Genomic DNA, 14002 nt, shown 5'->3' with positions numbered 1-14002 from the left:
GTGGCTACCAATCCTGCAGGTATCATTTCATATATAAAAAACAATACAGTTGCACCTCCCAAATCTGGCACCCTCAGGACCTGACTGGTCCTGAATGAGGGAATTTGAAAGACAAGGGGATACTCCCTGCCTCAGGTCCTACAACCTGCTGCCCCGCCCTGCTTCGAGCTCTGCTTTGCCCTTCTGCCCGCAGCTTCAACCCCAGGACTTACCTACAACTTGACTCCTGCTGAGCTGACACCACACCCAGGCTGCAGAAGCTATCTCCAGCCCTGGCTGAGCTGCTGGCCTCGCAGAGGCCAGCTCCATCCCACAGCACAAGCCCTGCCAGCCTCCCCCTACAACACAGAGAACCACTAGCACCCCACCCCCACCCCCATCAACAAACTTCACCTGTCCCTCAACCTACTAGGCTCCCAACACGGGGCTCTCTAAGAGAATTCCAGTTTTGGGGGGTGCAACCCATATTACCACTTTTCTTTTCTTTTATGTCCCATGTCTAATACAGCTAAATGTCTTATGAGCCAGTGTCTCTTTTCTAATACTTTTGTACATGCAGTTTTTAAAAGTGTAGCTGGGGGAAGGAATATCTTTGCCCTTTTTGCTACTGCTATGTCACACCGAATGGTTTCAATTACTTTTTCATAATAAATCCAAACAATGTGTGGGTAATTAATTCCCTCATCAAACATTTTTTCATATCTCTTTTTGTCATGCTCAGTCTGACTTGCATTAAAGCAAATAGTAGGTCTTCTACTGATTTCAGCAATTTGATGCGAACCTATTGGACTGTAAATTCTTTGTGGCAGTATATCTGTCTTTTATATTTGTTTCTACAGTGCCAAACAGCCCAACAAATTATCAAAATAAACTTGTCGCTGAGCAGCAGTATGAATAATTAGATCTCTAATGTCAGACTAGTTAATTTGTATATTTTTACCATTCCAGCTTCCAAGATTGGTAATTTGCTTTCTCTGACTAAACAGTGGATTTAAGTTTAGTCTGTAAAATTTTATCAAAAATATATTCTCGTATTTTGCCAATAGGAAAACCGCACTGAGAAAGTCAGTCCTAGGTGGAAAGAGAGAGGAATGTCCCAAGAAAGTGCTAGACATTTCAGTGTAGCTGACATTGGGGTTGTTTTTGAAAAAAATGAAGAAGTTTATATGTTTTTCGAAGGCATGTCTGTATATGAAGTTGTGAATACAAACGCTTTATGTGTCCTTGACTCCTCTCTTACATGACAGTGAACGACAACATCTGGAGTTGAAAATAGAGGAGTTGAAAAGAAATCACAGTTTGGCATTAGGTCGGCAGGTTGGATTTGAACAAGAGATCATTCGTTTTAAAAAAGAGCTTCGAGAATCTCAGTTCAGAGATGCTGAGGAAAAGTACAGAGAAATGATGATTGTAATGAGAACAACAGAGCTTGTGAACAGGGACCTAGACATGTACTACAAGGCACTCGATAAGTAAGTATTGTAATCAGATGATGCTCACTAAATGTTTGCAGACTTTTGCACTTGGTAATATCACACACCTCCCTTTTATTTAGCCTAAAAATAAAATAAATTTTGAAATGCAGTGTTATCTTTTACAATGCAAATTATTCCACTAAATCTAAATTTTCACATTTGGCTATTGCGGGGAAAAAAAAGTCTGATCAATATTGTCTTGTTCTGAGATGGTAATTTTAAAAGACATTGTCACAGTTGAGTGGATCAAAGTTGGGTAGAATTTGATCAAAGCAAACTTTTCAGTGTGATGAAAATAAATTATTCATAGATTAACCCAACACTCAGGAGCAACTGTGATTAACAAACCATTGGGTGAGCATAACTAAAAAGGGAAGAGTTTGAGTATGAAAACAGCTTATAATTTCAGACTTTTTAAAATAAATTTGAATAGTCAATAAATTAAGTTTTAAAAATTCTTGACATTCTTGAAAAATACCATGATTTAAAAGTTTAAAGTTTTATAACATAGAAATGTGGGGTGTTTATTTTTAAATGTTTCTATAATATATTTCCTGAAAATGTGCAACCACAACTTCTTTATATTTAAAAGGTAGGATTAAAGTTGATGCATTTTCTTAAAACAAATTTTATTATTGAAGAAAATAATTTAGCACATTGTGCAAGATCAGAACCACAAAAAATCACCAGAAGTTTAAGTGTATCTGTCATTATGTCATCTACTCCATTTTCTGCACACAATAGAACTAAACTTGACTCTGTAACAAAGTTGTCCTATCCCTCCATATCCACTCCATTCCCAGTTCTTTGGAGAAAATCTTTTGGGACTGGATGTACATGTTAAGAGGTATCAGACAAGATTCACACCATTATACTTAGCAAAACTGTCCGGTGGATAAGACAAGATTATTCTGCTGGCCTTTTCTGTAGAATCCTTTCCATGATAGGAAACCTCCCTTCACGGGGATCTCCAGGGCAGCTACAGGTAGGAGAAACCCAGGCAGTACAGTTCCCTATCAGCAGAGTCTTCTGGGAAACAGAGGATCCAAACACAGTTAAGAAATATAAGATCTGCATGGAGATTGCCCTGTTCTCTTGTGTGTCCTTTCCCACATAAAGGACTTTTTAGAAACTGTATAAGGGGAGGCACACCCCAATTTCATTTTCTTGTCATTCCCTCTGATCATTGGCACACCTCCTACTTTTTTGGGTTGGTTGGTTGGTTTGTTTTTTGTGGAGAGAGGTGTTGATGCAGGGGCGTAGTAAACTTTGGACTCAGGCTTTGTCTGCACTTTAAATGTAAAGTGTTGCCATTGAAGCACTTCAGAGTGAAAATATGGCCAGGGCACCTGCTCTGGGAGAGGGGTGTTTTTTCACACCTGTGAACCAGAGAGTGTCAGCACAATAAAGTGGCAGTGTATAGTTAGCCAGTAAAGATACATCAGCTGTAGATCTTTGTTATGGATAATCAAGGATTTTTTTTTCCTGCCTTTTTTTTTTTCTCTGATAACCTCAAAAGACTTTTAAAAAAAAAAGCACCCTGTAGCATCTCAGTCTTTCAGGTGCTACAGGACCACTGGAGGGGGTTGCTTTTTTGTTTTATTTTTTGCGAAGCTACAGCTAAAGATGGCTACAACGCTGAGACTCAAAAGACAAATGTCCAAATAACAGTTATGAGCAACATAGAGTATAAAAACGTGTATATGTGTATATTTATATATAAAACATATGTATATTTGGATGCCAAAACTCTTTTTTTTTTTTTTTTTTTTGCTATATGAGTAATCTTATCATCATAGTATCTTAGCACCTTTTATTCGTGCAATAAGCAATATGAGTAGCATTTGTCACAAATGGTTCACTCTCTCACTCTCATAAGAGATGAAGAAATGTTTGTGCAGTATAATGTTTTGAGTTAGTGGAGTTTGAGGATTGTATTAATGTACACGCTGTGTTTTATGTTAGAGAAGAAAAGTGTGAGTGCTCCTTACAACAGAGGTTTGGGATGGTGTTTACTTCCTGTGGGAGTATTGTCTGGTCTCAGAATGACCACCTCAAGACAGGCCACAGTTACACTACAGCACTCTGTTGACAGAAGTTACTGTCGGAAGAGATTTCCCAAAAAAATTTCTGTTGACAGAGTGCAGCCACACAAAAGCAAATTGGGAGAGTGCTCAGCTCTGTCAACAGAGCAGCCAGACTGCCCAACTGGTCTCTTGACAAAACAGGCACCCAGAAGGACAGCAGACAGGGCTGCCTGTTGTTGTGGATGCCTCGTCTGTCGAGAGAAGGCCCCCCCCAGAGTGTCCACACACATTTTTTGTTGACATAATCTGTTGACAGCAGCATTCTGTTTCAAAGCTTTGAGGCCGAATGCTGCTAGCAAAAGTTCTGTGTTTTGTTGAGATACAGTAGACAAATCCCATTTTGTGTGTTCATGCTCCTTGAGTTTTGTAACCATAGCCACAGACTTCTCTCTTGCACAGAAGATCTTTCCCTTCTCGTACAGAGCTCCATTGTCTCCAAGAAGCAGGCTGTTCATCACAGTCTTCATTCCAAAAATTTAGTTGATCTTCAAGATAGGCTCAGTCAGCCTAGTTTATTGGGCATTTTCTGGATAAGGTTGAGAACTTTGTATTGATGTTCTATGGGAAACCAGTATCAAGAGCAGAGGACAGATTACTTACTGCTGAAGAGCTGAGATGAAACATTCTGTGCTGGTGGGAGTTCCCTAAGAGCTGATGGCTTTGTTCTCAGGCTCAATGTAAAATGAATAGTAAAGATAATGCAAGCTGCTGGGGACTGTTTCCCTCCATATTTTTTAAAAAGCGGTAAACTAGTTTTCTAGTGGGTTTAAAATTTTTCAGAATAAAGCTATTCTATGTTTATTTTACAATGGAATTTAAACTAAGCCAATATTCTTTAATGTATTTTGCATTTTACAAAAAAAATAGAGACACAGAGACACCACAGTTTGAAGTTGACGGTATGCTGCTTAGCATATTATAGTAAATTATCACAATCGTAATAGTCTTTTATTGAAATAATGCAGACATATAAATGTTAGTCCTCAATAGGTAATGACTTAACCAGAGATACTTATAGATTATGATGAATGCGGATTATGTTTTAATTTTATTATAATTGCATACAGTACTTTTTATCTCATTGTTTTCTGCTGTGTCCAAGGTTTATTTTCAGTTAAAATATACTTTCTTTATGTGTTGATTTTTTAGAATACTATTTAGTGAACTTAAAGTAATTTTATTACTAAAAATATTAATTTCAGTTAAAGATTTAATATTGCACTATAAGCTTCTCCAGAATTTAGTAAATGGTGAGTGTTGACCTTCAGTACAAGCAGTACTTTACCTTGCAACCTAAATGGAAGTGCTTTCCAGGAATTCCCCTGCAGCTTTACCTTTTTGAGTACAGAACTCACTTGCACATTATAGATTCTGTTGTGTGTCTGTTTAAGGTAATACAGGAAATCCAGTCATGTCATTTCAAGAAAAAACAGATAAGCATCACTTATTGGTAATCTACAATTATCAGTGAGAAGAAATTTTGCCTCTAATGGTCAGAGTTTGAAATCTCTATAAGTAGGCTGAGAAAACCAGCGTATTTGTAATATGTTTTTTTTGTGCTGTAAAGGCTTCATTGTAAGATTCATTCTTCTTTATATAGTTTTATTGTTTTGAAATTTGAAGACTGGTAACAAATATTGAATAACAAATTCCTAAGTCCTTGAGAGTGTTTTTGAAGGGTTTTTTTTCCCCCTTCATTCATGCTAAATAATTCCCATTAATGGTACTGGGAATTTTGTATATGCCAAAAAGAAGTATAAAATGTTCCTGTAGATGGCAAAAATTGGTTTTAAGTAGTACATTTTACTACCTCAGTTTAAAAAAGGAAAAAGACAATGTTCATGTAAATGACGTGAGCCAGCAATTTAGCTCTATTTCCACGTTCTTATCTGATGATATAGCAAAGCACCAGATTGAGCGCTACTTTGTTTAAAGGTCAACTCAAAAATGCATTTTTCCTTCAATGCTACTTCTTGCAGGTCTTTCCTCAATGCCAAAAATGATTCATCATAAAAAAATGCATTTGACATTATTAGATGGAGAAGTAAAGTAAAATAGGCAATCAGTGATGTCAATTTTACTACTGTAGGACAAGGTGGATGGAATTTATTACTAGAATTAAGCATTTCCATTTATGGAAATAGTATTCTTGGTAGAGGCCAAAGTGAGGGAAGATTCGCACTCTCTAATCAAGAAAACACTACTTAGCTCCCCTCATTTCTTGCTGCCTTCAAAATCCAGCAGGTTATCAATTTGACTTCTTGACTGCAGAGTGAATGTCTAAGTTGACTTTTCGAGCATACCTCATTCAAAGTAGTAAAGGGACATAAATGTTTCTTTTCTAGCTGAAAGGAAGAAATCTTTCTATATGTACACATCAACAAAAGAATCAAGTTCATTTTTTCTCCTTTATCACTATTAAGACAAAAAGCCTTCTCACATAAGATTGATGCTCACAATCCTGATGTTTTCTTCCATCGAAGACACTGCTGCCAACAATAATAATAAAAATGAAAAAAGAAAAAACTCACCCACCTGCTCCAAACAGAGGTTTTTGCTTAGGAAAGGGAAACATGCCAAACATTACATTACATCTACTAGTGACTTTGCTTCTGCTATCAGCTGAACTAAGAGGCAGGAATGGTGAACCATCATGTGCTAGTATCGGGTTGTTTGCTCGTTTTACTTTAGTCAGTGCCTACAAGTTTGCCCATTGACTTGTCCATAATTTTAAACTCTGCAATGCATACCAAATATATCCCAAGCTTCAAATGTCCTTTGTTTGTGATATTATGTGATTTCCACTGACTTCTTGCCAGATATCATTCATTTCTAAAAGGATTTTATTTTATTTATTTTTTTAAAAATTAAGTCATATCTGTGGCTTTAAATTTGCTAAAAATTGACATTTTAGTGAAGAAAGACAAAATTATTTCAAAGTCCACTTGCAAGACTCACTGACAGGTCCCTAAATGTGATTTAAAATGCCATTCTGTTTGGACATGGTGTCATCCTCCACTCTGCTAGTCTGCTTGGTTTTCTTAAACAGACAAGAGCCAAAAATACCATATTTCTCTGAATGCTTCAAAAGTAGGACTCTGAAATAAATGGATAGAATGGGACAGGAAGTAAGCCAACATGTATATGCACACAGTCATATGGATGTATATGCCTGTGAGGCAAGATATGGCTGCGAAGTGCTATGGGGAGTTTCTAAGCCCAGCATTCTTGATGATATCCCTTTGCCTTCCTGTTGTGTTAAAGTATTGCATAATTTGCAAATCAGTGTATAAAAATTACCTGTGTTATTTACTATTTAGAAATATTTTTAGAATCTAGGATACTTAACCACAATCTCTATTCATTTTTAATTCCCTGAAGTTACTTGAAAATCATTATGTTGAATCAGTGGTAAAGGTGAAAAGTAGTGCTGTTTTCCTGTACTGTCAATATTCTGTTCCTCTTAATTCAAAAAGTAAATAAAAATAAAATATTAGCAATATACAAAAGGAACAGAAAGTGTATTTAATAAAATTGTATGCACTTGCGCAAGAAGGAATCCCATGGCACCTTAGAGATTAACATATTCATTAGGTCGTGAAGTTTCGTAAAACCCACTTCCTCAGATGAAGGGGATGTAAAAACAGAATCCAGGGTTTATATGGCGGGGGTGAGGGGTAAGGGTTACCTGTCAGTAGTAGGACCAGTTAATGAAGCAAATTAAGTAGAATTTGTCACATTCCTGCCGATATCAAAGGTGAAGAAATGGCCCTTGTAATTCCTAAGATAGTTAAGAACTCTGTTTAGGCCCAGGTTAAACATGTCAGGTTTGTAAAAGAATTCCATTTCAGATGTTTCCCTCTGTAATCCTGTAGTGAAATTCTTCTGTAGAAAAATGGCTACTTGAATGTCCAGGGATGTGTAAAGTGTCCCCCTATTGGATTATGTATATTCCAATTTCTTCTGTCAGACTTATATCCATTCATCCTTTTGCACAGAGACTGTTCAGTTTGTCCAGTGTACATGGCAGAGGGGCAATGTTGGCACTTGATGGCCTATATCTCATTAGTGGATGCGCAAGTGTATGAGCCTGATGGTGTGGCTGGTGCTGTTAATTTTTGTGATGGTGTCACTTGTATATATATGTGGACAGAGTTGGCAACACTGATAAGTTCCTGGGTTAGTGTTTGTGTGGTCTTGTGTGTGGTTGCTGGTGAGTGTTTTCTTGAGGTTGGGTGGCTGTCAGAAGGAGAGGACTGGCCTGTCCCAAGCTCAGTGAGAATGAGGGATTGTGTTCCAGGATAGGTTGTAGGTTGTCAGTGATGCACTGGTAACATGCGTAAGTTCATTTATTGAACTCTGTGAGGATACTAACCTATGTAAAGATAGTCACCAGCATATGTGTTTTCAGGATCAGGGCTGAAGTCCACAATTTGTAACTTTAAGAATCTTAAGCAGGTGGCACTTCTGTGAAAGTATACTGAGACTTTTTTAAATGTGGTGCACCCATAATGTTAAATTTATTTTTACCACTTCAGTGCAAAATATAACTTAACTGCAGTGTAACTTAATCACAATTACTTTATAGTCACAGCAAATTTGAGGAAACTTTTTATTTTTTGTAATGCTTTGAAATGCAGATTTTACATATGATTATGATTACATTACAGTATTTGATTAACCATCACCCTCAAATAACTGGCATAACTCAGAGCTGAGTAGCTCTGGTCAGGGGACACGAGTCGGGAGCATGAAGAGAGCAGAGGAGCCGGCTGGCTGCACTCAAACACAGCACAGAAGGACACAGAGCAGACCAGGCATGTGTTGGGTGGGATGGGCGCAGGGAACAAGGCACTGGCCATGTGTGTTTGGGGGATGGGTCGCAGCAGGGTCCCAAGCATGGGTTTTGGGGATCACAGTGGTGCACTCCCTGGTATTAGCATTTGGGGCACTCAGGGAGAAGGGCCAGGACATGAGGGTAAGGGAGTGAGGCCCCAGGCACGTGCATGTTGTGGGGAATGCAGTTGCTGGGAGGGTGACAGTGGGGCAGTGAACACAGGGAGCTATTCTCTGGCTGTTAGCTGTGGGGCCCACATGGTGGGGCAGTCTCCTCTGTGCAGCTGGAGCTGGCAGAGTCCCTGGGAGCTTGGACAAGCAGTGGCTGCAGGAAGGAAGAGGCTGCCCCAGCCATCCCCACACCCTTAACCTCAGCCCAGCATGTCTGAGCAACCCTGACTGCAGGCCCCACAGATCAGGGGTGCACAGTTCTCAGGGTCCGCCTCTTACCTGGGACACAACCTTCTACCCCAACTGCCCCCGAAGGCTGACAGAGACAAACTCCCTCTGTGTCCCTGCATCCCTCCATGCTGCATGTAAATGCAGATGGCAGGCTCCTCTGCTCTTCCACCCAGCATGAGTCCTCTCATTTATCCAGAATATTGGTTTATCCAACAACCTCCCAGTCCTGAAGATGCCAGTTATCAAAGAGTTTACTGTATAAGTCAGTAACTCTGTTCTTTGGTGAGTGCTTGCAAATCCAAGAGTTTGTCTCATGGGAAGTTACCGTGCTTCAAGAGAGGGTGTGAAGCAATGTTTCCCAAATGGTATCATCTCATGTGAAGACAGCCACAGTGCAGTAAAAGTCCTGGAATGTGGCAGCTTAAGGTACAGCTGCATGGGAAGCTGATGCACAATTGCCCTATAGACAAGTCCTAAGAAGATCAGACAAAAGAATTTTGCTTTTATTGCTCCAGTGTCTCTCAAGATTAAAAGATGTTAAGGTTAAAAAAATAAAAAGGTGCCTTGTTTTTACTGTATTTATTGTATAGATATCACTACTGTACTCACTCCTAGAAATTACTATTTTAGAGTATGTGCATGCCAACAGTTTACTTAGAAAGAAGAGTGGTGCTTCCTCCAAGGAACTTGCAATCAGCTGCTGTACACAGTTACATCCAAAGCAAATAGACTGTTTTCCCCCTTTTTTTAGAGCAATAATGACATTTCACAGCATGAAAATGGAAGAAATCAATAAAATTATTCGTGATCTTTGGCGAAACACCTACAGAGGTCAAGGTACATACGTTATTTTTGTAGTTTCCGTTTCAGAATCTGTATATGTCCCACTTTAACATGTGAGCAGATTGTAGTAGTAATAAAGAATTGCATGATTAACCATGGTTCGGTATAACCAGAAGCAATTAATTCCCTTCCCACGTATTCCAACATTCAGGCATCCTTTGAAAGAAAAATCTTGTACCGTTTAAGTATACTTTAGTTTTGTCTGTTTGGATTAATATAACCTAACACTGCCAAAGATTCATTTATTGGCAACAGGCATTCTGAATTTTTTTTTGTATAATTATATTGCCTATAGCATGAGTCTTCTTTTCCAATTATCTCATATTGCAAATTTTATCACCTCACTGTCTCAATCCATTGTTACAAAATATGCTTTTATAACGAAAATGCGTTTTCTTTCCATATTAGATATTGAGTATATAGAAATTCGTTCTGATGCAGATGAAAATGTTTCAGCGTCTGATAAAAGAAGGAGCTACAATTATAGAGTAGTAATGATTAAAGGAGCAACTGCTCTGGACATGCGAGGGAGATGCAGTGCTGGGCAAAAGGTATGTTACAGCATTTTATTTAAATACACAATTGAGAGGCAAGAAATCTGTTGGAGATTAGGAAGATTGGGAGAATAAGCATATTCCAGATTTTAGAGGTGAAGTTAAGGAAATCAAAAATTAACCTCCAACTAAAATGAGTGGTGCAAAATATATCTAGCAGCTCCATGGCAGTGACACAATGAAAGGGTACATAACAATTCCATGCATTACATTTTGAGCAAAATCTAAGACACTTGCCCTTTTTTAAATGTAAGTGGAACATCTTTGTTTCTTCTTCTTCCTATTATTATTATTATTATTATTATTATTAATTTTCTGAGAACTAGTTCATCAGGGAATATGACATCTGCATCTGTAATTAATGGAAAGTATGCTTTAATAGAGTATACTCCTGCTGCTGTTCTCATGGTGTGTTTATAATTTTCACTTAGTCTAAAGATCACAGGAGATCTTGCTCAGTCAGGTTTAGTAACATAGTATCAGCCTGGGCCCAGGGTGAACTTCTGTCATCCAACACACTCAGGCCCTGACTGGTGCAGGATGGGAGAATTTGCTGGACCACAGAAAGTCAATATTGTCTAGCATATTACCAATACTTTCCCTGCTTACTGGGCTCTTAGAAGACATATAAGAGTAAATTACTGCTAAGAAACAACAGAGAGGTAGCCGTGTTAGTAAATACCACACAGATCACTGTGAGCCAGGGCTGGTGGCTGTAAACAAACTTTAAGGGGCCGTGGGAAACTTGGCCACACCCATGATAAGTGGTCATCCAGCTAACTGAAATCGTGCTAGATGATTAGAGAGGGTCAACCTGTATTGTCGGTTCAAGTGTAGCCATTCAAGTGTGTCAACTTCAGAAAAATAATCAGTGATTCAGTGGTGCAAGAAGAAGCCAAGTCCATTAATATGTGCATACAGATCTCAATACATTGTCAAAAGGTATGGCAGTGGATCAAAATAATCAGCTCATTTGAATGTTTAGTAATACATTCTTAAATGCTGAATTAAGGTTCCTGGGACATACTTAACTCTGTTATTTCCTGTTTTAAGTGCTTCACTTTTCAAACTTACATTCTTTTTGCATAGCTTTTTTAAAATTAGAATTTTTTTTCATTTAGTTCTGTCTGTTAACCATGAATGAACTTGATAATGGGTATTTACAAACATCTGTGTTCTGTTTTAATGATAACTCCTGCTGCAGCTGTTTTGTGCTGTGAATTGAACAGTTATGTACTTGGTGCTTTCTAAGTACATACTGAATAGTGGTTTTGTGTTTTCTTCTAGGTTCTTGCTTCCCTCATTATTCGTCTTGCTCTGGCAGAAACATTCTGCCTCAACTGTGGCATTCTTGCACTAGATGAGCCTACTACCAATCTTGATCGAGAGAACATTGAGTCTCTTGCACATGCTCTGGTGGAGTAAGTGACTTCAGCTTTCATTGGGAGTCTTTTTAGGGATGAATGTCTTCTGAATTTTAGTAGACTTGGACAAGGTGGATTCTTTGTTATAAATAGATATGGTTTTACACAACTGTGCATTCAGTGACATTCAGTTTTAAATGAGAACCCAGCTGGGTCCAGCATTTGCAGTAGTTTTGCCATTTGTTAGAAATTATTTGTTTTTTGAATTTTGCCCAATAGCTTGTTAGTTTTGTACAGCTCTTACCATATTTTAGACAAGAAAAGCTTTTAATTCCTACATCTTGGAGGAGAAGAGGAGCTCTATATTAGTAGCTGTTTGATTATCTGACTATTCATACTCTCTCTCAGCGAATTCACGTTTGGGCTACTAAAGGAACAGAGAAGAGCTTCTTAGTGATGCACTTAATATGGGTCACAGCTCACTATTCTTTTATCTTTTCTAAGAGTTCACCATATCCATATGCTCAGAGCCAAAAACTGAACTGTGAAGTGTTTTACTAATGAAAAGATTCATTAAATGACTGAGGGAGAAACATTCTTGTTTTGCCCAAGTGGTTAATCGCATTCTTATATAAGAAAAAATTAAAAATGAAGAGATAAGTACGATGATACTTTTTTATTGAATACGGTGTTAATAAGAACAGTGCTTTAATATTGTTTTAGAATATTTATTTTGTGTATTAACAAGTTATATAAAGTTAGCATGCAAGTTTGATAAAAATGTCCTAAACTTCAACTCTTTCATAGGATAATAAAAAGCCGCTCACAACAGCGCAACTTTCAGCTTCTTGTCATAACGCATGATGAAGATTTTGTGGAGCTTTTGGGCCGTTCTGAATATGTGGAGAAATTCTACAGGATAAAGAAGAACATTGATCAATGTTCTGAGATTGTGAAGTGCAGTGTTAGTTCCTTAGGTTCTTATGATCACTAGAACAATCAAATTAATTTGTATTATAGGATAACACAGCAAAAATTAAGATGCTAAATATGAAGTAAGGAACTATATTTTCTGACACTGAAAAAAATGTTTAAAGTATAGTTAAGTAGTATCTGATCGTTGCACTATTAAAATGGGCTTCTTTAAAAAAAATTAAAAGATAAACATTTCTGTCCTTATATTAAATAGAAGTACAAAAACATGGAGGATTTTGAATTGTTGCAAAATGTACCCAGTGTTTTAAGAATATAAATAAAGCCACGTTATGTGTGTGTGTGTCAGCCTGGGTGCTATTGTAAGTGCATCTGTGTCTCATGCATATAAGGTCAGATTCTTTTGAACTTCAGTGTTTGCTAGATCTGTGTTCATAAATAGCCCTCAGTTCCTCCTATGGTAGCAAGAGGGAACCCAGCAAGTCTCCAAACTTCTACTTTTCAGAGCTTCAACCTTGTCTTTTTTCACTTAAATTGCGGATGAAAACTTACCTTCATCCTTATTCCAAGGTTTATTTAATTGGATGTCTCCAATTCCTCCCCAAGGGAGGCACACACACACCCTTGAACAGCAGAGCAAGATTCTGTGCGCCAACATGTTTGAAGCTAAACTTTCAGAATTCAAATCCTGTCCACCCTGTGACAGACTCATCCCCCTCAGTGTCACAGATACAACCTGTGACTCTGGTGTCCAGAAATGTGTTTGGTGTGCAGCGTGTTTTTCTCTAGATCCTGCATGTCAAGAATATTCATCTCAAGTTACATGTACTCCAGGAACCAGTGTGGGCTTGCTTGAGCAGATGTACCCTTCAGACCCAAGGTAAATGTCCGCCATGTAGAGCCAAAAGAACAGGCATCAGTCAGTGCTCCCCCAAGTAAACATCACAGCCTGGGGTCAGGCAGTGAAAGCAAGGAAATGAAAAGGACATAGTCAAAACCTGCATCATTGTTGTCAACCCTGAAAACTTCGGCAACAGTGTCCTCAGGACTGATAACCTTGACCCTCAATAATGCAGCTGAAATCTATGCCACTCACACAGAAAGGGACAAACCTACACAGAGCATAAACTTGGTTCCACAAAGCACATGGGATCATCCAACAAAGAGGATGTAAAATATTACTACAAGCACAGAGCCTCCCAAGTCCTCTAGCAAGGGGAGTTTGGCACAGGGTGTAGGAGTCCTGGCACTGATACTTGTGCTGATGAGTGAGCCAATTACAAATTTAATTCCCACCCCTCAAGAGGCTCCAGCATTCCCCACTGCAGAGTGGCAACCAGCTCTAGAATTGATGTAGAAGCCATGTTACTCTGTGGCACTGCTGTTTGAAGAGATTTACTTGCCCTCACTCTCACTAGGCCTTTCCCTTGCCTTCAGAGAGCAACCCCAAGGTCATTGCCACAACTCCCTTGCTAAGGACTCCATCCAAGGTGATGCATTTGAGATGC

At 38.5% G+C, this 14002-nt stretch overlaps 1 protein-coding gene across 2 annotated transcripts in view; it reads left to right on the top strand.

Annotated features, from left to right (window-relative positions):
* Positions 1–12836, top strand: part of RAD50 (RAD50 double strand break repair protein) — a 49379-nt gene extending 36543 nt beyond the window's left edge. For both annotated transcript variants that reach the window (XM_075009361.1, XM_075009362.1), the window contains exons 22-26: positions 1248–1472; positions 9552–9637; positions 10052–10194; positions 11485–11618; positions 12369–12836. In XM_075009361.1, coding sequence (XP_074865462.1) covers positions 1248–1472; positions 9552–9637; positions 10052–10194; positions 11485–11618; positions 12369–12555 — 775 coding nt within the window. In that variant the 3' untranslated portion in view covers positions 12556–12836. The remainder of the gene's footprint in view (positions 1–1247; positions 1473–9551; positions 9638–10051; positions 10195–11484; positions 11619–12368) is intronic.
* The last annotated feature ends 1166 nt before the right edge of the window (positions 12837–14002 follow it).

Source organism: Carettochelys insculpta, chromosome 15, assembly GCF_033958435.1.
Source record: "Carettochelys insculpta isolate YL-2023 chromosome 15, ASM3395843v1, whole genome shotgun sequence".
NCBI classification, from domain to species: Eukaryota; Metazoa; Chordata; order Testudines; family Carettochelyidae; genus Carettochelys; species Carettochelys insculpta.
This window is presented reverse-complemented; position numbering and strand designations above follow the sequence as displayed.